Genomic DNA, 26,319 nt, shown 5'->3' with positions numbered 1-26,319 from the left:
CATGAAGGCATGGGGGGTAGAGCATTCAGCTTGTACTTGTGAGCAAAAGCACTTGTGCTGAGATAGGCAGATGCTGACGCAGCTATAATTTGATGAGAAGTTTGAACACGGAGAGATAGAAGCGATGAGGACTTTTGCTCCAAATAGGAAAGGAGAAAACCTCAGTTCCTAGAGATGCTCCCAGAGATAGTCCTAGAGATGAAGATGAGGAGGACCCTTTGCTCCCAGGGGAGGAGGAGGGCCTCTATTCTTAGAGATGAAATGCCCCCAGAGATGGGTGAAGAGAACTTTTGTTTCTGAACGGCTCAACCTTAAAATTGTACCCCAGTAGCTCGAGATTGGACCCTCAAAAGCAGTTGTAGGAAAAGCTGCAAGTTGGGGAAGGGACTCCCACATGATGCGAGCAGAGAACCAACCCGGGCAGCTGTCTCATTGTGATAATTTCTCCATAGCATGGGCAAGAGAGACTCCTCTTCCTACATGAACTGAACAAGGTTATTATGGAAGTGGTAAACAGACTGAACATCTCAAGGGTTGTCTTTTTACATTGTCAGGGGGAGAAGGGAGAAAGGTGGGGGGAGAAGTGTTCTGAAGGTGTGGTATGATTTTTTTTTTTCTTTTCTTTTTCCTTATTTTAGGTCTATTAATAAACTTCTTTATATTCTTTCAAGTTTTGTGCCTGCTTTGCTTTTCTCCTAATTCTTATCTCACAGAAGGTAAACAGTAATGAGTATTAACCAAAGGAGTAATGAGTAATGAGTAATGACCAAACCACTACACCCTCTCCAGAGTTTGGGGATTTCTGCTCCATCCCACCACAGAAGACCCTGACTCAGACCTCTATCTTCTCCACCTCTGACTCCATATCTCTGCCTCATTTTTATTCCCTCTCCATTCCCAGCTTCCATTCCTGACCTCATCCAACTATTTCTCTTTTAATCGAACAAGTCCCAACTTTTGACTTGTTCTCAAAGTACCAATTTCATTTCCTCTCCCTCCCTGGACCCACTTGTCTCAGTCAGCCAGTTTCAGTTTTCCCCTTCCAATTCTTCCACACTTCCCCCTCTTATCTGCACTGGTTGTTATTGCAATAAGCCCCATCAAAACTCATCTAGTCTCAGTCCCATCCACATGCTGCACCTTGTTTTAGCCTCTGCAAATACAGAGAATCAGAATAAGAGAAAAAAAACTCTCTGCAAGCTACAAGAAAAAAAATACAGAATTTATAAAATCCAGTGGTGACCTCAATTCACAGCTGTAATCATGGAAAGCCTCAGGATGAACCTTCCATGGACAGAGGTCCTTGATTTTTTGGGATTTCAGCAAGCAGTCTGCACATCTCTTGTTGCGTGGAAATACGGGCTGTCAGCTATGATGGAAGGAGATTTGGAGCTAGGTTAAGGTGAAATAAGGAGTCAAAATAAGCCATTTCCCTGTGTCTCATGAAAGCAATTCACAAGCTATGGTGTAAGGGATATTTTTGGTAATTTGCTCATGTTCTCTGAGAAAAGGCATTGTCAGTAAATTTTTTTCTGCCTCTGCAAGCAAGGTCTTGGGGGAGAAACCTTCTCACCTGTCTGACTTCTTCTCAAAGCTATTATCTGAAGGGCACTTATTTCTGGGAACTGTGAAAACTAAAGAGATAATGAATCCTTCACACCTGAGAAAGAGCAACTTCTGGCCACTTAGCAATGAGGCACAAGAGAATTTTTACTGCCGTGGTCACTTTCTGTGATAGCTGCCTCAACATAACCCAAGAAAGCCTTTCACTAGTCACACTCACACAACAGAACTGCTGCTCTACGTAAAATCTTTCTTTTGTGTCTTCCTCCCATGATTGCTACCTGTGTACCCCAGGCACAAGATGCAACACTGATGCAATATTTGCTGGTACAAACCCATGGCAAAAATATTAGTGGATGGAATTACACCGACCTTGTTGCCCACACTTTGTTTTTCACATTTACTTCTTTACAACAAGGACAGCTGGCTTTTCCTTTTGTGTGTGCATTTGGCTCTTCAGAGTTTCTTATACTTGATGAAATAGGATTTGAAGTCTTCTTTGGACATTGTGTAACCAGTGGACAAGACTGCATACCCTGCATTGACAGGTAGTATTAGGGAAGGTAGAGCATCCTGTTGGTCACCCAGAACTCTGTTGCTTTTGGGATTGAACCACTCTGTAGGATGTGACTGCGCTCCACAACTCTTTTACTTAAAATAAAGCCAAGAACTTTGGAGGTTTATTTGTGATGGGATTGTATCTCTTTGGCCTTTTGCTTAGAACTAGATCTCTAATTTCTTGTAACACTAAAGCCAAAATGGATAGTTTGGGGATTCTGCTTGGGTTATGTACACTTTAATGTTAAAAAGCTAATATTGATGTTAAAAGTTAATAACAAAATTACTGCTTCATAGCTCAGTTACATACTGTAGGGAGTTCCACACAGATGGTTTTTACATAATGTTCCCTCTTGTAATATTGCTATCGAATGTCTCCAATTATAGCATGGAGAAGTATCACAGCTGACAAAAATCCCATATGTGTTGCTTTTTATCTGGGAATAGGAGTTCTTATTTCTGTACTGCCTGTTCTGGTTTTGGTGCTGATACATCACAGGAGACCAGGCAGTTTGTTGCAGCACCACACCAGGTTATTCCCAGGCTGACTCATTCCTTATTCATAAACTGCAAGTGACAATTTCAGCTTCCCATCGTTACCCAGGAAGGTCTCTTAACCTGAGAAAAGAATATTACTTTTATCACAGTGAGGCCACTTGGCTATCGCAGGGGTGAACTCTGAACAAATAAGAACACGATGCTACCCTGGTAGCATGAGTCAGACCACAGTTAGTGTGGCTATCTTGTGTTTCCAGGAGGACAATTTCTGACTACAGGAAAAGGAAACCCACCTTGGGCAGGCATTCTGGTTACATTTTTCTCTGAATTTTGTTAAAAGTCAGTCCTTATCACATGTGTCATCAGAACAGAGTGAAAACTTCAGACGAACTTCTGAAAGCTAAAAATTCAGAAGAGGGAGCAACTTTTTAAATAAAAAGTCTGACAATGATAGAGAAAAATCCATGGGAAAAGAGCAACCACTGTTGGAGAAGTGATATAATCCTCATATGGGCAGCTGACTATCATATATGTAGCTGTCTGCAAGTCTCTGTGGATGCTAAGTAAACAACTGTTTTTTCTGCCTCTCTGTTATTCAGAAATGCTAATTATCTAATAATAACTTTTTCTAGAAATACATAGCTTTTATTGTTTTAATAGTTTTACCATTTATTTATTATTTACCAAGTTATTTATTATTTACCGATTATTTACCAATAATTTATTGTTTTACCATTCACTGTGATAAATACATCAATTTAAATTTCACTTCTGAGTGAAACCTATTCCAAATTCTATCTGTTCTTCTACTAAGGAAAAGGAAACCACAGATTATTCTCTGTTTCTAACTGAGGTGTCAGCACATAAGTCTGAACAAATGGTTCACAAATTCTAAACACAGTTGACTCCGTTGAGCTCTGCTTCCTCTGCTAGGTAATAATATGAAAAGGTGTCTATGAAGGGTTTCACACTTTCTAAACAAAACCTGCTCTTCAGCCAACAAGTCTATTTACAGAACTGATCCAACGGCTGCTCAAAACTCTTCCTTCCTACAACCCACAAACCTCCCACCAACCTCCTCGACAGATGCAACAGTCCATATTCAAGCCTGCACCTTCAGTATCCCACAGGCTATGCTGAAAATTACAAAACTGTATTTAAAAAAAAAAATTAAAGCCAAATCCAAGCAGTTTCCAAGTCAGGTGATCAGAGAAGATGCTCTTACAATACAGATTAGGGATTTTTCTGTTCTTCCACATACTTGCTGCACAGTCTTGGGCCATGCAGTTCTCTCTCCATTGTAAAGTTGTGACTTCACACAGCAAGCGAACCTGTGCAGCTGTGCCTGCGATACACCAACCAGATTTCTTCAGTACAACTGGTGACCAGGTGAGACAGCAACCACAGTATCATTCAACAACTTCTCAGGGTGCTGTACTCTGAGGAGTACACAACGTTACATGGTACAATACAGAGATGCACACCCATCTTGTGAGCTACAGACACCAGAAAACATGGCATTTGAGAAATCCTTGGGTGTGGGAAAGAGCAGAGCAGCCACTAGTTCTCCATAGTTCATCAGGGAGGATGAGCTTGAGATAAAGACCAGAGACTTGTAGTTAGGGTGTTCAACATCCTGGTCTGCTTTTTCCAAAAGGCCTCCTACCCAGTGCAGTTTTTGGATGGTGCAGTTTATCTCAAATTAAGCACAGGTGATACTGATCTGCCTCCCAGAGATGTGATAAAGGGTAATTTATATCAAGAAGGACAAACACCAAGACTACAGTGAAGGAGCAACAGAAGCAGATCAGACTTGTGTCTTACTCTGCAAGTTTAGTGCATTTGAACAAGTGCCCTCAACACAGGGAGATGAAAAATAAGGCAGAACTTCCTGGGGCAAAAGGATGGAGTGGGAGAGCCCTGCTCAAGACAGGGAGAGGTAAGAAGGGGCTGGAGCAATATAGCAGCACACAGTCTATTTGAGCTTAAATAGGAAGGTCACCAACAACTGATTTTTCATTTGGCAACTGTAATGAATGACAGTTTAAAATTCAGTGTGCTCCACCCTCTAAAGTGCTTTGTCACCCCTCCATAATTTTTTCTAGTCACTGTCTCTGAAAGCACATGGTGGCAAAAGGCAAGAATGCAGCCCCAAGAGCAGGCTTGTACCACTGAAAAACAAAGTTTGTGGGGAACATGGAGGGAAGGCAACCTAGGGAAAATGGTGCTGAGAGTCAGAGGTGAAGTGGTAGGGGGAAACAGCATCGTAAATTTTGGCTGGAAACCACAATTAATAAATTCTGGTTCTTCACTAGTGTTAGAGAAATTAAGGTCTTGAGAACCGAAACTTTTCAGTCCTGCCCAACCCCACAAACACAGAACTGCTGCTGCAAAGAAAAGGAAGTTTAATAGCTTGGGTTGAAGATACGAGTGGTAGGATCTGCACTTTTTTCTATTCATGTTTACATATCAACAACCCTTATTAAAAATATATTGATGTCCCCAGCAGAACTCAAGTTTAGCTCCAGTATTTATTTTTCCTTCTATGTCTCTCATCCATCAAAAATCTCAGGTTGGCACATTGTATTTTTAATGCTAAGTGTCTCCCTGTTAGGACCAGGCCTGTTTATCTCTGACACACTGAACCCAGCACCTACTAACAGCAGCCAAGACACCATCTGTGATCTGGCAGACACCACTGATACAATACTGACACAGTATTGCTGATTTTCTTTGATCACATCACTAGCAAGCTGAAATAGGTTTCAGGGCACTTCTATTAATTGTTCTCTCACAGCATCAGGACAAATAGTTCATATACACCTCACTTGGACTCTGTGATTCTTTCATCTTTTTAGTCACACTGATAGCTCTCCACATTTGTTTTGTGTTTTTTTGTATTTCCATCAGACATCTCAGGGCATTGATTAGCAGCAGCATGATGATTTCTGGGATTTTCAAGGCTACTACAAGCATCTCCATCCCAGTAGATTTTCAAAAGCTGTCAGGAGAAGGTCCTGACCAATCTGATCTATCTTTGAATTTGTCCTGGCTTTGCCAAGCAGATTACACTAGAGACCTCCAGTGTCCTTTTCAGTCTAGATTGCTCTGTGCTTCTTTCATGTCTATTTGAAAGCAGTGGCATTTTGGCCTTAAATAGATTACTTCTAAGACTGGGAGATCCATGCCTTTAACTGCAGGCTCAAGAGGGTAAGAATCATAGATTAAAATTCCATCTCAGGGCCATCGAGAACCAAATCTAAACCAAATTTCATATAATTACACAGTTTTACACCAGGGAAGCATTCCTGTGATTTTATAAGCAGCCATGGTCCTCCAGACAGAGAAAATGCTCTAGGAAAGCATTATGCCCCTCTCTGTCCTTCCTTGACAGTTAAACATTGCCTATACCCATAAACCTCCTTCCTTTCTTAGTTATGAGACTAAGTTGCAGAAAGTTAAGATGGTAGAAACTGGACTCAGCTGGTCTGCTCCGCATTGTGTTGTATGATGCACTGTGGCACAAGGTCTCTCAATCTAGCAACATCCAAGCTAAGGCCACAGGAAGACCCAGGCTCAGCACTGTAGATCCCTTTTATTGTATTTCAAGGTGTCATTCACTAGTTACAGAATGCATCCCAAGTGTTGCAGGAAATAGTGGGTGTACATCTTCTGTTACTGCACACTGGCACCTTCACATTTGCTTTGCTGTGAATAAACTTGTTTCACATCCAAAAAAAGAAAGCCAAGGGCATGCCATAAGGCATGGTACAATGCCAGGAGATTCTCATGAAAACAAACAAACAAAAAAGTATGTTTTGGCTCCAAGGCCTTTTAACAGACCCATAGCAAACGTGGAAGGAGATAAAGCCCTTGTTCTGCAGCTTTCAAGTCAACTGAAGGCACTTCAAAAGACCTTTCTTAGCTGCCATATGGGATACGGGCTGATTCATTCCTTGCTAGGTAGGCCCATCTCCCAGGCAATACCTCTGGCACTGCTGTCGTGCAGGTCCAAGAAAATCCTCTAAAGCATATGTGAAACAGTCATTGCTACTGTAAGATCCAGAGAGCAACTAATGGCAGCAATCTGATTACAATCAACATGTTTTTGGATCCTGCTCCACTCAGTCTTGTGATGACGCAAAATGTTCCAGAACTCACCAGCTATTTTTAGCCAAAAAACCAAAAAAAAAAAAAAAACCCCAACAAACAACCAACATAAAAGGGGCCAAGGGAAAAAAGCTGAATTTTTTTCTGGGCATAGCTTTGTCACTTATAAACCTGCAGAGACCTTTGCACTGAACTGCTAACTCAGAGGGTAGCAGTGTTTCACAGAGATAAGGAGGAGAGTCACTGCCATTCAACCAGCGAACATATTAGCTGAATGAGAAATTCTCCCAAAAAGTGAGACACCAGCTGGGGCCAGCTTAACAAAATGAACCTGTGATGCAACACCTTCATCTTCACAAGATTTGTGTGCAATAGGTAACAGGCAGCTCCTCAGGAATCCTTGCTCCAGTGGTTACAGGCCATCTTCTAGTTGCCCTCCTCTCCAGTCCATTCCAGCCCAATTTCTAGGGTTGTTCTGCAAGCACACTCTGGACAGGTATAGACTGACATTTTTAAGGCTATGCTGCAGCTGTTTCTCACGTGAACAGAAACACCAGATCTCTAACAATCTTGGAAAGGTCTACCCAGATTTCAAGTCCCCCGTCTAATAGCAGTAGAGCCAACCATAAAACCGAACTTAAATTTTCAGAAAATATGAGTCAAGTTTTCAAAATCAAAGGATTGTATTGGTTCTGGTCAAATTTAAGGACCATAGTACTCTGGCTTGGCTGGATCGAGAACTCATTCATTAACTTTGCTTGCCCAGACACAAGCAAATATTGAAGGACTGCTCTCCCCTCCTACCCCAGTGACACTTGCACTGTACTTCTGCAGGCCCATATCCACTTGTCCCACCACCCAGCTAGCAATAGTGGAGTCAACACAATTCCCATTCCTCTATTGACTCTGCAAGCTGCCCAATAATAAATTACGAAAACATTCTTTTTTTCCCCCTTGCCTCCCACACCTGGCTTTTTGTCAGGCTTTTAGTTTGGGGTGGGGTTTTAAACTTGTTTTTCAAATAGTTTCTCCTGCTCCACAGGATGCTTCCCCCATGCCTTTGAGGCCTCCTGTGAAGGACTCTCTGCTGTTTCCAGTTTTTTGCCTGGGACTGTCTACTCGGGGCTGTGGCGGAGCACAGATGTCTGCAGCAGTAACTCAGATGTCTGAGCTGAAATAAACAGAATTTAACACGTGAATTACATTTAAACCAAAGGTTTCAGAAACAAAGGGCATAGGCTATTTTATATGCTAAATCTTGCTAAAATAATCAAGGCGTATCCCTACCCACAGAGGTTAAAAGGCTATCACTGTATCAGTAACCCTGCAATGCTTTTATGTTTCTCTTAACGGAAAATTTTTCCAGAAGCTGAAAACACGTCCTCATGATTTGCCCTGGCAGGGAGTGCATCTCACCATGGGTGGGACGGCATAGTGAGGACTCACCTCATCTTGTATCTGTCCTCACAGGACACCTTTACAGTATCCAAATCTCCAGCTTGTGTGGAAAACACAAATTAGGAGTGCAGCTGTTAGAGCCGGTACTTCCAGGACACCAGCACTTAAGCCACCAGCACGACATTCAAAAGGGTTTCGCGACCCCCCAGCCAACCTTCTCAGGCCAGTGCTAGTGCAGGTCGGGTTAAGGCACCTCGCGTTTCCCGGGAAAGCTGCGAGTCCCTGGGGAGTTTGTCCGGAGGCGACGGGAGGACGGTGACACCTCGCGGTCCGACGCTCTCATTGCCTCGGCCAGGGCGGGCCCCGCAGCGCTGCCAAGCTCAACCCGCTGTGGGTTACGGTGATGCTTTCCCAGGGCCCGGCGGGCCGGCTCCTCCCGAGGCTTTGGCTCCGTCCCGGCAGGAACAGCTCCGTGAGGGGGGAGGCCGCGCACTGCAAAGGGAAGGCTCCGGGGTGACCTGACCACCGCATTCCAGTACCTGAGAGCCAACAAGAGAGCTGAGAGGGGCTTTTTACAAGGGCATGTAGTGACAGGACAAGGGGGAATGCATTCAATCTGGAAGAGGGTAGATTTAGATTAGATTTTAGGAAGACATTGTTTGCTGGAAGAGTGGTGAGGCACTGTAGCAGGTTCCCCAGAGAGGCTGAGAATTCCCCACCCTGAAAGTGTTCGAGGTCGGGCTGGATGGGGCTTTAAGCACCCTGGTCTAGTGGGAGATGTCCCTGCCCATGGATGATCCTTAAGGCACCTCCCAGCCCAAACCACTCCGCGATGCCCCGAGCGGCCGCCACCCGCCCGCGCATGCGCCGCGCGTTGCCCGGGAGACGGACGCCGTTACCGCTCCCTCAGGCCGCGCCCGCCCCGCCCGAAGCCGGAGTCGGAGCCGCCGCACGGAGCCCACCATGGTGCCCATCCGAGCGCCCGAGCTGGACGTGCCCTACAGCTTCTGCAGCCAGCCCCGCTCCCTGCTCCCCCGCCCCAAGTACCGAGAGCAGTCCAACGCCGCCGAGACGTGAGTGCTGGTGTCCGGCGGACCGCGCCGCCCTCCGCCGGCCGCTGCCCCGCTGCCCTCCGCGCCTTTCCCCTCGGCCCAGCTCCCTGCCGGCCCTTCCCGGGGAGCGCAGCCCCCGCCGCCCTGCCTTTCTCGTGCCTGGCGTGCGGGGGCCGCAACCGGCGCTGTCTGTGCTGTGCCGCAGGGAGAAGGGCCCGCGGCGCTACGGCAACATCATGATCGACCCGAGAGTGGTGCGCGGAAACGCTTTGTCCATTCGCCTCCTACCGGAGGTATGGGGGGTTTTTAGTGTGGATCATACTACAGTTTTGTGGGAAAGTCATCGGGAGGGCAGCAAAGCTGTTCCTGATTTATAATTTTAACTACCGAAGCTGTAATTTTACTTTCAATGTTTCACGTAGTCACAGGCTCTCCAGTTAAACGAGCCTCTAACTGTTTCCAGCTCATTCTTAAAGCATGTAGTTTCATATGAACTTGTGCAGTTCTGATTTTTTCCCTCCCTTTGAGTACTTGATTCCTTCATTTTCCTTCTCCATTTCTTTAGTGTAATGGTCCTGTGCACAAGTCATTACTGGATAATCTATTATCATATGCAAGGTGTCATCAGGGAGAATTGCAGCTCCTGGGAAATTGAGTCGTGGGGTAGAGTTTGGTTTTTCCTACCATAGAAGCAGAGCTAAATGGTCCAGCTGTATGCAAAAGCTGCTTGTGAGGATGCCAAAGTATTTTGTTTGTATTATTGCTATATCCTGATACAATAGTAAATCATGGAATCTTAGAATGGTTTGGGTTGAAACGGATTTTAAAGATCATCTGGTTCCAACCCCCTGCCATGGGCAGAGATACCTTCCACTAGTCCAGGTTGCTCAGAGTCCCACCCAAATGTGATACTTTGTTTTCAGAGAATATTTCTACATAGATAATTTGATCATATATGAACTTAAAGCAGTCTGTATTTTTTAAAGCTACTGTTGAAAATAGCTTTGTGTTGTTCAGTAGCTGTTTCTTAGAGTGAATTTTATGTAAGTTTTGTTTAAGAAGTTCAAAACTGATGTTTATCTCAATCCATAAGTAGAGTACTGATTAGAAAAGTTATTGTTTCTTTTGTTTCATCAGCAATAATTGGTCCTATAATTTTTATCTAGCAAACAATTCTGTTCATAATATGATAACTGGACGTAAGTCCATTTGACCTCTCAAAATTTGAAAACTCTTACTTGTCAGAAAAAACCACACCATTTTAATATACTTTATCTTACAAAGTTCTGTATACAATATTTACTTTCACATAACAAATTAATTAATTAATTACTCAGTGTGAGATGCCATTATTATGTGCCTGTAGGCAGCTAGCATTACTTACTAATTCCATGCCATACAGTCTTTAAGTCAACTGAAAATATGGGGCCAGGACCTAGTAAAGTAAATCCAAAATACTAGATAGCTAGCATTAAAATCAAAGAGCAACCTTCATTTTTCTGTAGAGGCACTTGAGTATCATTTTCAAGTACAAAGTTTATTCTGTTTTGTGGGTGTTTTTCTTCTTCACCCCTGCTCAGAGTACCCAGCCCAGTACCCCTGAGGTTAAAAAGCAGAGGAAAGCACAGAAAAAATTACTGGCCAGAAAGCTTACACACGTGCAAATCCGACCAGGAACGCCAGAGCCTGTGGAAGGCAGAGAACATGTTCATGTGCAGACAGGTAGAAGGCTGCCTTTTTTTCATATCTGTCTGAAAACAAAAACTTGCTGATCTATATTCACTTGCTAAATTGGTGATGAAGTTGGATACAAGGATAAGTTTAAATCACAGAATGCTGGAATCAGAGGTTCTAAACTTGTTAATTAGTGACATTTTCCCAGAAGGTCTGTTTTTCAGCGTACATTCTTGAACGTTAATCAAGACTTCTTCATATATTTCCATTTTCGGTATAATCAGAGAAGTTTCATATATGCTTAAAATTGAAGGTTTTAAAACTTTTGCTTAAGGTGAACTACTGACCTATGCAGCAAACTGACCTGTGTTTTGAGAGGCCTTTTTTTAAACTTTATAGATAACATTTTATTGCACTCTTTGGATGTAATACAGTATGTAGAGTCATCAAAAACAGTTGAGAGATAAAATAAAAAGAATCCCACTTTGAGTGTTCATTGTGCTTTTGTTTCTAGAACTGTATTTGGAAGAGATTAGTGATCGGATAATAGAGGTTGATGGAGAGTGTCAAACAGATGAATTTTTGGACAGACCACCCACTCCACTCTTCATACCAGCCAAAACAGGAAAAGATGTGGCCACACAAATAGAAGAAGGGGAGGTATGAAGTCAGGTCCACAAGTGCCGTCAAAATATATCTCCCATACAAAACACATTTTTGATACAAAATTGAAATAGAAACAGAAAGGAACTAATCCTCACAGAACATGCAAAAAAACCCCAAACCCAACTCACCAATGTCTGCTTTGAGGTTAAGTGTAAAATTAAGGAAGATGTGTCTCCATGTGCACTGGTTCTGCTGCTTTCAGCTGTGAACTACAGTGTTGAGAAATGCTCTCTTCTGTAAAATGTGTCCAGCCCAAGAAGGGACTGGGAACACAGAAACAGGGTCCAGGGAAGTGCTTGGCAGTCCGCACAGGGGCTGTGGGAGGGTGTGTGGTGTCTCACTCCAGCCCACTCACTACTTAGCCCCCAGCAGCACTCATGATTCTCTCTGCCTTAGCTGACACTGGTCCCCCACCTGCACCTGCATTTATCCAGCCTGACTTCAGTACAAGGGCTTTTTTATCCTTTTTCTCCTTGCCAATCCTTGTTAAGAGTAATTGTGATCAAGGGACATTTATCTCTGTTTTTCTGACTCCCATCCTCAGTTGTTTGACTTTGATATTGAAGTTAAGCCGATCCTGGAAGTGTTGATTGGGAAAACAGTTGAGCAGGCTTTGCTGGAAGTCATGGAGGAAGAAGAGCTGGCCCAGCTGTGGTCCCATCAGCGTGCCTTCGCAGAGCTGCGTAATGCGGAGTTTGCTGAATTGCAGCGCTTGGAAGAGCAGGACAGGCGAATCAGAGAGGAGAAGGTAAGCCTTCCTCAGGGCAAGGCCTGTCTGAATGATGTCAGAAGGGAGAAAAACATTTCCAGTGCGGAATGACAAGCTGTGATATAAGCTGGGTATGCCCAAAAGGGTACTGTCAGCTTTGATATACCTTAAAGCATTTTGGTGACATACAGCTGCACTCTGCCACTTGCTCTCGTACAACAGCACCACACCGTTGTGTTTACTTGGAGCAGTCATACTTGAGTGACCTGGTGTAGTTGGACACCTGGTCAAAAGGCCAAACCCAACAGCATTTTCTTCTGTACCTGGTGCAGCTGTTTCTTAAGCCTTTTCATTATAATAACTAAACAAATAGAGTGCTTGGAATTAAGAGAGACACCTCCTAGTCTTTCACACCCAATGCATGCGCTACTCTGTGTGCACATGTACATCTCAAGATCGCCAAGTATTATGCTATATTAATAATATTTAGTAAATAGGAATAAACAGAAAAGGCAAGACTTAATTACTTACTATTCATCAGCTTTGTATAATTGTGTTTTCTAATGTTTTCCTGAACTAATTTGAGTTTTAATCTTTTTGTACATGAAATAGGATATAATATTGGAAGATGAAAAGTTTGGGAAATACTTATCCAACTTCATCACATTCCAAGGCCAACAAACAGCTTGATCTGCAATAATAAAGCAAAAAGTCATGAGATTAATGTGTACTAAGGCATCAGAAAAGGGTTTCATTTGGCCAGCTGTGATGCCTTTATTTTATAGACTTGCCATAATCAGAAAAAGAATACTACAGAAATGTGTTTCCCTGTAATTTGGGGGTATTTTAATACTCCATAGATAAAGTACAAGCTTGCTTTCAAGCACTCTTTAATGAAATCTTTAGTGAAAGTCAGAGGCTGCAAATACCAGGTAGAGATCATAATTACCTGTACTTTTGACTATCTTTTTTATTTATGAGACACACACTGTGATAGTTCTTCAAAATCTAGATCAAAGGAGTCACAGCTAAAGGCCTCTAAGTTTTACATGCATAATTGCCTTGACAGGAACATCGCAGACTTGAGCACCTGGAAAAGCTGAGGAAACAGAAAGAGACTGCGGAGAAAGTTGCAGCTCGGGCATTCGCTCAGCGTTACCTGGCTGATCTCATTCCCTCAGTCTTCAACAATCTTCATGACAGTGGATTTTTTTATGACCCTATAGAAAGAGGTTTGTTTTGTTTTTTTCTTTTTAAATATGTGAGCAAGGTAATATAAAGCTCAAAACAACCATGAAACACAGCATATTGTCCTATTATTTAGAATAATGTAATAAGACTTTATTAATTTACATTTGTGGCTGAACTCATAGTTTTAAACATTATTGATCATCTGTACAAATAGTGAAGAATAAGTGAGAGCTGAGAGTGTGACAAAGAGAAGAGCTGCTTTGAAACTGGAGAGAAATAAATGGGTGGTTAGGATTGGGAGAGAGAGAGATCCAAATTGAAGTACATGTATTTTTATAGAACAGACAAATCAGTTTGCCATTCTGAATATTTTGTAATGATTATCAGAACAAGGGAGAAATTAGTCAATTAGAATTAGGCCCAGAAAACAGTTTTGGAGTTGTATATCAGTGGCTTCCAAGCCGCTAGAATCAGCAGCACTTCTTATGAGCTACCTTGCTCCACCCCACTTCACCAGTCTCCACATGGGCACAGACCACAGCTTGGGAATGGTTACACTCTCGCTAGGGTAAATCATGGGGTCAATGCAGAAACCGAGTGTGGTTTTCAACCAGGTCAGGCTTTGGGATCACAGTGTACAAATAGTATCATTTGAGAAATACACGGGTAAGCAAGAACTCCTTAGTCAGAGAGAACAAATGCTTTCAGCAGACCAGAAGCCAAACGTCTTTGGAAAGTGAGGCAGGAAATGTTATTCTCCTGACTTGTTCAGGATAGTTATTTGGATCTCACTAGAACATGGCTGTGTATCTCATCTCTTGTGAGCCCTTCAAGTGTGCCAGACCTCTTTGAAAACAACTGCAGCTGAGAGGACTCTGCTCTGAGTCTATAATGATGATGAACCTCAGTAAGAGAGGTTGGAGGTAAGAAATGAAACATCATCTGAGAGATTTTGTCTGACTCTTACAGAGCAAGTGCCTTTGGCAGGGGGGGTCCATCCCTTAATTTTCATAGCAAATAAAAACAGCCACCAAGTCCTGTTGGTCATCCATTATAAAGTGATGTTTTCTCTTTGTTTCTTCCTGCTAAATTCTTACAGATATTGAGACAGACTTCCTTCCATGGCTGATGTCAGAAGTGGAAGAAACACTACAGAGGAAGGTTCTGGGGAGGATGATGCTTGACTGTAAGTTACCAAATCCTGGAATGTAATCTGGGCTGCCTGATGTTCTTGATTTTTTTTTGCTGATCAGAACAAATGTCACATTTATATGGTCACTGTGGGTTAAGGTAGTGATGCCTTAAGAGACCTCTTAGACACAGACTGGACGGGAGTAAAAGAATAAAATAGGTATTTATTTGAAAAGCCTTCAAAGGTACACCCTGGGAGCCACAGGCTATTGCCAAAAATATGGCAGGACGACAGGTCATGAGTTCTTCACACCTTTATAGGTTTGGTTCATTTGCATATCAGGGTTAATTCTCCAGTTAAAGCTTCAGTTCAATGATGTAATTTCCCCTCTGCTGGCCCCCCTTAGAAGCTCTTTGGATTATACTTTTTGGGCCTAGGATGGTCTGGGTGACCTTGGAGAGCAGGCCTGGAGAGGCTTTGTTATGTCTACCTAGCACAAGAGAGCAGAAACTAGCAAGCTACAAGAAACCTCAGAGTTACACTCTAAGCAGTACAGAATCAGGAAAATATAAAAGTTAAAACCTAGGCATCAGTAGGAGGTGACATTTTAGGAAAAGCTCCAAGTACCCATGGCTTTTTATGTTGGGGGTTTTGTTTATTTGTGTTTGTTTGTTGGTTTGGTTTGGTTTTTTTGCTATATTAACATGTTTTAATATTGGAAAACTACTACTACATGCAACTAGGTAACTGATATTCAGCTGAAACAATGGAAGTGTCAGTCATGCTGCACTATCCACTCTCTTCTGGCTTTATACTGTTTGAGATGTGTTAATGCTGGGAGATACAACACATATGTCAGGACCAGAATGGTTAAAGAACACAATTGTTTTTTTCTGCTATAAAGCTTCTACTTCCTCTGTGTTACACAGCCACCACTGCTGTAGTGTTCTCTGTAGTGCACCTGATTGTGGTAGTGGGAACCAAAAAACCCACCTTGTGTACTGCCACATATATACCATGAAAGTCTCTTAATCTGCTTGTGTAAGCTCCCAGGGCTATGGATTATTCTCCTGCATGAAAGGAGGATGATGGCAGGCCATGGTTGACTAAAAAGTGAGGTGACCAATATTTTTCATCAAAACAAGGGCTTACCTCCTTATCAGTCAATAATCATGTCCTTGCTTTTGAAATAGATTGAAATATCAGTCTTCTTTTGGGCTAGTTCAAACTAAATATTTGGGCTCTTTTATTAGTTCAGAGGCTGTAGTTGAAACACCTGAAAAACCTGGACTCTGTCTTGTGTAGAAGCACAAAAGTATGGTGTATGTGTACCCAGCAGTGTGCTCCTAGATCAAACCACTTTTTACAGTTGCATCTTCATTCCTATAGTTTTCCTCTTGCTGGGATTTTGGGTTTGTGTTACAATTGTGTTTGCTTCCTTTGGGTTTATTGTTAGTTTAATCAGGACCCTGAACTTTATTTTTTAAGGTATAATATGATTTGGACAGTTACAGCTTGTCTGTTAGGTATTTTATGCTGATACATGTGCCAGTAAGTACACTCAAGGATCACTTCTTCATGTAGCTCTTCAGAAGGAAGGGAAATTTCTCTTATTTTAAGAAAAAAATAGTCTGTGAGTACTGAATAAACATCCTAAGGAGAACGTTGCTGCAGGATACAGTATTGATGAGAATATCTATAATTTTCTTGTTAAATCTGTTTAAGTTTTTAACCAGATATCATTGTCTTGCTCCAGTCCTAAGACATACCTGGGGCAGGCCAGTAAGTAATGTAAGCAGACCATTTGCTATTTATCATCCATATTTCCTGACTTATACCCAGTCACCCACTGTAGAGTAAACATCATCTCTGCAAAAGGAACTGCAAATCATATTCCTCAAATTTTGTAGAGGATATTTAGTGGCTTCTGTATCCTCTTACGTAGAAACATAGGGAAAGTCTCTAAAGATACATTTTTAACCTATTTGAATGAAGACAGCCCAAAACATCACCTTGTGTGTAACCTGACTAGTCTTTGTTTGTGGTGGGGTGACCTGCTCTGGGAGTGAGAAGCAACTGTGAGGAAATCAACAAAAATATCCAAGTGCACTCTTTCAAATTACTGCTGTGAGTGTAAACCAATCATTTGGCTACAGCAGCTGAAATGTTTTTTCTCACTTAGGTATTCCTTCATTTTTAGAGTTACTTCAGGGTTCTTTCTCTATTTAAGGATTTATAGGTCAGTAATATATTAAAAAATCTCAAATTATAGGGTTTTTCCTCCATGTTTGTTAATGGTGGCTATCTCTGTTTCAGCCTTGATTCGTGTGGTGGTTGAAAAACGCTTAGATGAATTTAGCCATCCACCTCCATCTGATCAGACAGAGGCACCTGCTGAAGAGCCCAGGGCAACAGATGCAGCTCCCCAGGTGTCTGGTGAGGCAGATGCTGCTGACCAACCAGTTGCAGAGAAAGAAGAGACTGACCAACCTGTTGCTGAGGAATAGCCTTCAGATTCCACCTCTTCTCAGTTAGAATAATCAGGTCAAGAAGGAACACTGGATTAGGAAACTGAGTGACAAACAGGCAAGTCATCAAGTAAATGGAGACCAGTGGCTTAGAAACAAGGAATTAATTCCTATCTGTTTACAGGTATTGTGCCCTAGTCATGCTGAAGATTAACCTAAGCAACAGTAGAGCATTAAAACATGTTTTCCATATGCTGGAATTGCTGACTTCAGGCTGTAAGAATCAAGAGAGAAGATACTAGTGCAATGAATGGCAGGGAAATTTTGTCCCCTTTTACTCAATCCAATCCATCAAAAATCTGGGAAGTTTATGGTTGGAAAGAAGAAATGCTGTCCCACACCCTGTGCTAGAAGGTTGTGAGAAGGATGTTGAGCGCATCATAATAACCTTTGCAAGTGCTTTGATAATGTTCTTGGAAGAATATTTCCTTGCTTTCCTTATTTTGAAAGGTAGTTACTACAGCAATTAAATAAACTGCTTTTCACTCATGTTAGTCTTTCCTTTCCTCACACAAACTTGAATGGACATCTCAGCAGGCAATAGAGCCAAAGCAGCTGTTCCTCAGGCTAGTCAGGTTCAAAGAGTTACCTGCCCCTGGGAATTTCTGCCTGTGCAAAATCCTCCTTAGCATCCTCTCTTGGAGCCCCTCCTGGAGGTGAGGGGCTGAAGCTACATGCTAAGTCCAGTCTCGGTTTTCTTTGTAATCGTCCTTTCCTGCCGGTTCACTGGAAGCAGTACCAGACATGACTGACAAAATGTGCCTTCACTGCCACATGTAGTTAGTTGTCTGTTCACAGGCCAATTCCACAAGTGGGGCAGTCCCCCTCACAGAAGTACATCTGTGCTACTTTGCAGCAACACCGTTTCCTTGCTGGGTCAGTGTTCCCAGGAGCAGCTGTCTCCGGCAGGCAGGTAGGGCCGCAGGGTGGACAGCTCTGCACCCACGGTGGCAGGGGGGGTGCACGGGGGTCTGCAGCTCCTGGGTGTGCGTGCAGGGGGGAGCGGAGAGCGGCCAGAGGGAGCTGGCGCTGCAGGCACTAGAGGGCAGGACAGCCCACGGCAACCCGGCTGGAGAAACGGGTGGAAAGACACTGCTGGCGTCACCTATTGCACATTGCACACCCTGCACTAGCGACACCCATCTCAACTTCCCTCCTCTGCTAAACCCCAATGGTGTCGAACTTTTGCAAAATTTACTCATTTATAACGTGAGGAGCCAACTTTTGAATCAGCCGGTGCAGTCCACACTGGTTCATAGAATGATAGAGTAGTTTGGGTTGGAAGGGGCCTTACAGATGATCTAGTCCAACCCCACCCCTGCTATGAGCAGGGACACCTTTCACTAGGTCAGGTTGCTCAAACTCCCATCCAGCTTGGTGGTAACGGAAAAGGTGGGATCATCTCCGCGCGGATGACCCGTGAGAGTACCAGAAGAAACAGCCACTGATCGCTTCAGGGGACGTGCACCCACTGCCCTCCCCTTCGGCCTGGGGGGTGCGAGTCTGCAACTGAACCCCAAGTCAAGGAAGCAAAGCCGGGACGTGTGTGCAGGACATTCTAAGTCCTGTGAAGTGCCTTCCTAGGAAGTTGTTAACCACCAGCAGTGCAGGTCAGGGCGTTCTGTGGATCCTCACCAGTACGGCCAACTCCGTGGCCACGGCAGAGGCAGTATCGGCGGCCGGACAGCCGCGGCACTCGCACTCCTCTAGAGCAAGTTTCCCGGCAGCGCCGCCGCAGAGCGAGCGCTCGGGCACCACCGGCGGCGGAGCTGCACGCCCGCGCCACCGCCGCGCTCCGCTCGGGGCTCGCCCCCCGCCCCGCGCTGCCCTGGCGCTCCGCAGGGGCGGAGGGGGGAGGGGACGCGGCGCGGCCGCCCCTCGGCCCGGCCCTCCCCCGGCCCGCCCGCCGCCGCCTCGCCGTCAGGCGTCTCTCCGGGGCCGGGCACTGCCGCGGGGACGGGAGGAGTCGCTGCCGCCGCCGCCGCCGCCGCTGCCGCTGCCGCTGCGCTCCCCGGCCCGGCGCTGGGGGAGCGGGCGGCGCCCGCGGAGCTGGGCCATGAGGTGAGCGGGGCCGGCGTGCGGGGCCGGGCCGGGGGCGCTCCGCCGTCCTGCAGCGGTGCCGGGGCGCTCGGGGGAGCGGGGGGCTCGCTCCGGGCGGGGCGCTGGGGGGCGGGCGCCGAGCACCGGGACTGTCGGACCGGGCCCGCCGCCGCAGGAAAACTGTGCCACAATGCGTCCGCCTTCAGGAGGAGAGTTTCGTCTTTGCTTATTTATTTTCCACTGGTCTCCCTCGACTTTCCCCACGCCCCGGCTGCCGTGCAGGCTCTCCCGCTTGTTCTCCCGCAGCGCCGTGCACCGGAGCCCCGGGATGGGCTCTCGCCCCGGCCTCTCTTGCCTCTGGGCACAGAAAGGCTGCAGGACCGGGAATTTGGTGGAGGAGGGGACATGTCCTCATCTCTCCTTCGTGCCTCTCTCCAGCCCCACGGCCCCCACGGGGCTTTCAGGGCACAGTGTGGGGCAGCGGGCAGTGCCGTGACCCGCGTCCGGCGGTGGCACCCCGTGACGAGAGACTCGGATTATGGTCCGGGAGGTTTCTTCCCCCGTGGAAGAACTTATACGGCCTCAAAGGTGCTCCCGCCGCTCGCACACGGGTCTCGACGCCTGCATCAAAACCCCCGCCGACAGAAGCAGCCGCAGCACGGTTTGCGCAGTTTTCCCTCTCTCTTCAGCAGGCTGACAGCTTGCCGAGGTCAAGCCTTGAGCTGTCATTGACTCCTACGGGACACACGACTTTTTTTTTTTCCTGTGGGGAAGACGAATATACTACATTATAGGATTTGGTTTTTTTCTTAAAGTGCCTAACTTGGTTAAAATTTAACTTTCAGTTGTTTTTTATTTCTCTGTTAAAAGTTTCTGTCCCTTAGTCAAATGACAGTTCATTTTTTAGAAAGGTGGATTTTGGACCGCCAGACTTTTCTCTGAGGGCTCTTGCTTCTCCTGTCTGACTTTAGCACAGCAAGTAGGTTCCACCTTACAATGGATGGCCAGTAAGGCAAACTGCTTTTGTAGAAGATATTTAAAGTAGTTGATGAAGAGCACAAAGTAGCAGCTGTCTTTAAAATGTGAGTTTACACACAATCTTCCCACCGCAGCTGATGTTTTTAATTTATAAAGGACTATATAGGACAGAAACCAAGCTATGTTTTTGGGTGCACGATATATCTACATACATATTTGTCTGTGGCCACTTCATCTAACATGATGAGGATCTTCATGAATAAATACAAATGATACATACGTTCTCTTTCCAGGAATCAGTAGGAGAGAATGTGCCTGGCATTATAACCAGGAGATTAGCAAATCCATCTCTGACAGAATGGGGAAGAGGTTCTCAATCTGAGCACTCACATCTCAGTATTGCAGTTGTAAAATTAACATCAGCAGGTGTGACCTGATTCTTGGTTGTCCCAATGCTTAGCAGAAAATCTGGCTGTTTAATTCTGAGATACCTAATTACATGCAGCAGAACAAGGTGTCAAGCAGTCCTGCCCCTTCTTGGCACTTCTCTTTTTTGTTGCAAGGTCTGCAGTATGCCAGTGACCCTGCAACATCTCTGTTGTGCTCTGACCCTTCACCAGGGAGAAATAAAGATGTTGTCGTTGGGAATTTCCCTTCGCTGGTCCTTCCTGTCCCTGTTGTTGGTCTGGAGCAGTGCATGAGCACTGCTCTGCCTCTGTGCATGGGGAGTGGTCACACTGCACAACACAAAATGGGGCTGTGTGGGGCAGGTGGCTCTGGGTGGAACGTGGGGCATTCTGCTAAACAGAAGTACAGGTACAGTCACAGGATTGGTGACAAATTGTGTTTTTATTTTTCGATATTTTGTGTGTTTGCTGTTGTGGTGCCACTGTATGTGCAGTATATTTTCCACCATTAGTGTGCCCTGAATTGTAAGTGAAAGCAGTCAAAATCTCATTTGCAAACCTAATGGGAATAGGTATAGATCCTGGAGTACTGTAACTGTGTAATGGGCTGACTGCCACTGCTTTTTGAATTGTTCAGTGCTCTGACATGTAAATAGGACCTGGTTGTTCTGATCATGCAGATGCTGAAAATTGATAATAGGATTATTTGTGTAAGAAACAGAAGATGGGATGAGCGGGAATAAAAGAGAGAAACAAGATTAGAAAGACTGTACCTGTTCCTCTGGACCTGCGTGTCAGAGCGAGGACAGTAGTGGGAGGTTTGGAGAGTTTGATACCAAAAATCACACAAATACAAGAAAATAAATATTTCCTAAAGGGGGCCATTAAATCATGTAGTTTATTCTCTGAGTTTAACCAGGGCAGGTTACAAATTCATGCTAACTAAAGGCAATAACTTCTATTTCCTTTAATTTCTATAACTTTCTCTTTATCCAGAATCTCCTTGTGTGAAGTTTTGTGAGCACTTGCATGTCTTCTCTCCCTCCCTGCCCTTCTGCCAGGACTCAGTGGAAAGGAAGCATCATAAGATAATTCCCCTCCCTTGACTATTGAGACACATTTAATCTGCAGTGTATTGCCAGGGCTGGGACCTGAGCTGATGTCCCTCTCCCTCAAATTCTTAATTTCTTGAGTGATGATTAAAACGCAAAAAACATCAACCCCCACCCTGCCCATAAGTGAATACACGCTCTATACTTAAGGTAATCAGTGCTGGCATTGTAAGTCTGATGCCTTTGAGCACTTGACCTTACACCTAACTTTGCAAATCTAAATCGTTCTCCTCAGTAGGAGCAATCTGGCTCACAAGATGTTTTCAAAACTAGAGTATTGCCAGCTAGTTCCCTACTGGCCCCTCTGACCTTTTATTTTAAGATGTTCCTGCTTTCAAAGATAAGTGTGAGGCAAACAAGACTGCTCCAAATACCACGGGAACAGCAGTCACACACTTCTACTTTAGCCTATGCCACCGTGCAAGCGGCTGCATCATTTAATTGTCACTAAACCCAGAAGAAACTGTTTGTTCTTTTCTTGCGTGTGTGTAAAGAAGTAGGAAATCTCTTTGAATGATGCCAAGGATACTGCTATTTTGTGATAACTAGCAGGAAATAACAAGAGTTAGGACAGAAAGAAGGTCAGTTGACTTGAATTCTGTATGGGAAAATCTTGAAAGTTGGTCATAAAATTTAATTCTACACATGTCCTGGGGATAATCAAATATATATTTTGCTTCCAATTTTGCTTTTTTTGCTGACTTGTCTTTATCTTCCAACTCATTCTTCTGCATATGGGCTATTTGCAATTTGCTACGAAAGAGCGTTTTGGGTTCCAGATGTCTCTGACATGACAATCTAGAAGCAACAGTTCTTTCCAATGGACTTTGCTGTCTCTTTGTTTCTCATATTTCCTCTTTTTTCTTGCTTTTTCTGCCTGTACTGATTGATCATGTGTAAAATGGCATGAGTTGCAGTGCTAAATCAGGATCGAGGATGCCTTTGTGAACTAGTTCTGTCTTGGAGGACAGAGTAAATCTGCTTTTATCTTTCTGCATCTTGCACCTAGAACACTATTTTAGGAGAAGCTGTTTCACAAACAGCTTGAGATAGAAAATACAAGCTTTCCAAATAGCATTAGCTACTTATCATTGCAAGCTGGAATCGTGGTATGATAGATTGTATCATAAGGCATTGATTTTTAGTTCTAGTGAGTTGGAAAGATAACTTGATCACACTGATTACCTCCAGGTGTTTTTTTTCTGCACTACAGATTCTGTGATCTTTCGAAGTGCATCCCTGAAGACAGACACTGTATATTTCCTTGCTTAAACCCTCAAAAACTGCAGGTGGAATAAAGTAGAAGAGCATGCATTTCTAGTCCTTTTGGTGTGTCATAAAAGGGCTTAAATTAAGCTCAGTCATGCAAAGTTGGTTACAAAACATTTTTGTTTGTTGTATTTTTTTTCCTTGGGAGACGCTCAAGTTTCACGTATAAAAAGATTTGTCTACAAATTCTTGAAGATATTAGAAAACTATAAATAAAAACTGTAGTTCTTGTGAGTATCTGTGAAAAGACTGAAAAAGCAGTTGTGTGGAAGAACTGTGAGCATTTCATCTTCTATTCTTGACTTAGAAGTATAGAAGAAGATGTAGGGAGTATCTCAGGAATATCATCATGGTCTGCTGTGAGTGGCACCTAGTCCTAGCTCATCAATGATTTAGTGATGGGGAAGAAGAACTTCCAGCTCTCACAGAGGTCAGAGAGTAAATGCTGATGTTCATCCCAGCCCAGCTGCTGTGTAATGTAGAAGGATTCCCTGTCTCAGTTGTCTCCTCTGTCTCTTGTTCCCCTGCTCTGAGAGAGGTGGGAAAGGGTCTGTTCTAGGAGAATGTTTCTTCATTGCCTATTTTCTCTGTTATCTTGGGAAGGAGTAGGGGAATTGTCTGTTTTGTGTGTTGAGATATAATAGAAAAGGGTTCATCTCTTGGGTGTCAGGAATGTTAGTATTCTTTTTGCCTTACATGTGGCAGGCAAAAAGTGTGACAGGGAAACCTGTGCTCATGGTTAAGGTAGCTCAGTGGATGGCTGCCCAGACCTGGATGTTTCATTTAGAGGTGTCTCAGTGCTAAGTGTCAGCTCTGGGTGCTGAGGGGTGTTGCAGGTGCCCCAGACATGCCTCATGGAATGGCTTACCATGTTCGTTGTGCAGATGGCACCATGCTTTGTCTTCATGGTGATGCTAACCATGCTGGAGGAAGTCTTGTGCTGCCACTTTGGGAGCTCTAATCACTCCAGAATGGCAAGAGTCATCCACAGATTAGTAAATTTTCTGGACTTACCCTGTTGGGAGGCACTGTCCCGTGTCAAACTTAGATCATCGAATGATCATCTGAAGAACTGTAGCAAAAAATGCATTAGTAGCAAATGCAGAATAGCAGCTGTAGGCGGCACTTCTGAAAATACTAGTGCAGCAGTATCTAACCTGTGCTAACATGCACAACAACAAGCAAATGTAGTGCATTGAGCAATATTAAACTTAGCTACTCCACTCACTGTCTTGTTTCCAGATTCCTGTTGCTGTTCATGGTGTTGAGGGACTCTTGAGGGGAAGCAAGGATGTCTTCTGCAAGAGTGTCACATGTACCTTTCAGAGAGAACCACAACAGGAAGAGTCCCATGTGATTATTTGGTCATAAACTATCACTGGAATTTTGTTGGTGTACTTAAGCTAGAATGTTATTTCAATCCCTGCAGCTTTGGTTTTTGGTTTTTTTTTTGGTGATTGACAGCTTTGGTTTCTCCCACCCTGCAGATATAAGTAACTTCAGATTGAGTATGCCTTTTTTAAAGATTACAATAAAAGTGCTGTAAAACTGAGCAATAAACAAGTTATTGATATAGCATTAAACTTCTATTTTGCCTTGACAGGTTGATGCCCAAAGAGGACACCAAGTGTCTAATCATTATATTGTCCTGCAATAATAGGCAGTGGAAGGACCAGTGAAGAACATATTAAAGACAAAACTAAACTAGTTCAATGCTTATTTTGTCCCCAGAGAGCTAGATATTACTTCTTTTCCAGGTGGAATTGTCTCTAGAGTCATTGTCACAGATACGGCATGCAGAGAACCAAGAGGAGTTTGAAAGGAAAGGAAGTAGAGGCACTGAACAAAGATCTAGAAAGAGGCAGTAAGCAAAAGGCAGAGGAAAGGTAGTAAAATGCTGGAAAGTATTAGCTAGAAGAAAGAAGTTACTAAAAACATAACTGATGTTGGATTGCCATAACAAAAGGGAAACTCGTAGATAGGAGTACAAAACCCCCAGAGATTTGTTTTGAAATCATAAGTTCTATTTTAATTCAATTTTCATTCAGTCTTAGCAACCAGCTTAATTTTCTGTGCAGAGAGGCAACCTTTGTAGTGCTCCAGAAATGTTCCATGCGTAGTCCAGGATGCTTTCTGGCTCCTGTTTTTTTTCTGTTATGTGCTGGTAGTCATGGCTCACCTGCATCACTGAGTAAGGAAAAGGCATTAAACCCTTTTAAAATGATTAAGACAAATCAAGAAAATGTAATGTCATCTTTTTCTGCTTCAACTGTCCTTAGGTATCTCAGCAATCACCCATATTAATTAGGCAAGTGACTTAATATCTCTCACAGTGAGAAAGAGCAGCAGGTGATTTGCCTGCTGAAGCGCTTACGTTTTTGTATTCTCGGGGCTCATCCAGGAGAAGACCAGGGCTGCCGGCCAGAATGAGTCCAAATGCACTATGACAAAACCACTCCTCTCTCTTTCAGTGGACACTAGCACATGAGGTATCATGAGTAGATACATCATTTGCTTCCTGTAAACCTGGCAGCCAGATAGCCCTTCCTCACCCAGCGGTGCCAGGCGCTGGGAAGAGATCACTCTGTGTTGGTTCTCAGTGGTAGATGCCAATGAAAGTACAAAAAAAAGTGTCAGGTGAGGATTTCCACAGTTACGCTGTTGGACCCCAAATGAATGAAGGTAAATGAAACTTCTCTTGTCCAGAGAAGGGCAGCAAACCTGGTGAAGCATCTGGAGCACAAGTGTTATGAGGAGCAGCTGAGGGAGCTGGGGTTGTTTAGCCTGGAAAAAAAGGAGGCTCAAGGGAGACCTTATCACTCTCTTCAACTGCCTGAAAGGAGGTTCTAGCCAGGTGGGGATCGGCTCTTCTCCCAGGAAACTAGCAACAGGACAAGAGGGCATTGTCTCAAGCTGGCCCAGGGGAGTTTTGGGTTGGATGTTAGGAAGAAGTTCTTCACAGAAAAGGTGATTAGACATTGGAATGGGCTGCCAAGGGAGGTTGGTGGAGTCACTGTGCTTGGAGGTGTTTAATGAAAGGCTGGATGTGGCACTTGAGTGCCATGGTCTAGTTGACATGGTGGTGATTGGTCATGTTGCACTCAATGATCAGAGGTCTTTTCCAGCCTGCTTGATTCTGTTATTCTGTAACTAACAATTTCAGCAAAATGTAGCACAGCCTGTAGCACCTGTTCATCACAAGCCAGTGAAACTGAAAAAAGTCTGCAAAATGTTTTGGTTTCAGTTAACTCAGGGTATTCAGGCAAAAATAAGTTTACTGGAAATATTTTGACTTGTTCATGACTCACTTGTTTTTACGAACCCAACACTCTTTCCTCACAAAGCAAGTAAATATGCAGGCAAAGAAAACACATTTACTATAAAATGTGTGATACCGATATTCTGTAGTTCTGAAAGATATTGTCAGCTCGCCC

At 44.0% G+C, this 26,319-nt stretch overlaps 1 protein-coding gene across 1 annotated transcript; it reads left to right on the top strand.

The window, feature by feature from the left end:
• Positions 1–9,090: 9,090 nt before the first annotated feature.
• RSPH3 (radial spoke head 3) lies at positions 9,091–17,058 on the top strand (the record flags this gene model as incomplete). Its single annotated transcript, XM_082303059.1, has 8 exons — positions 9,091–9,200; positions 9,385–9,472; positions 10,760–10,901; positions 11,368–11,513; positions 12,064–12,267; positions 13,298–13,460; positions 14,519–14,605; positions 16,868–17,058. 8 exons carry the CDS (start codon positions 9,091–9,093, stop codon positions 17,056–17,058), a joined length of 1,131 nt encoding a protein of 376 aa, XP_082159185.1.
• Between the last annotated feature and the right edge of the window lie 9,261 nt (positions 17,059–26,319).

The sequence above is a fragment of the Coloeus monedula genome (genome assembly GCF_965178545.1).
Source record: "Coloeus monedula genome assembly, chromosome: 2".
NCBI classification, from domain to species: domain Eukaryota; kingdom Metazoa; phylum Chordata; class Aves; order Passeriformes; family Corvidae; genus Coloeus; species Coloeus monedula.
This window is presented reverse-complemented; position numbering and strand designations above follow the sequence as displayed.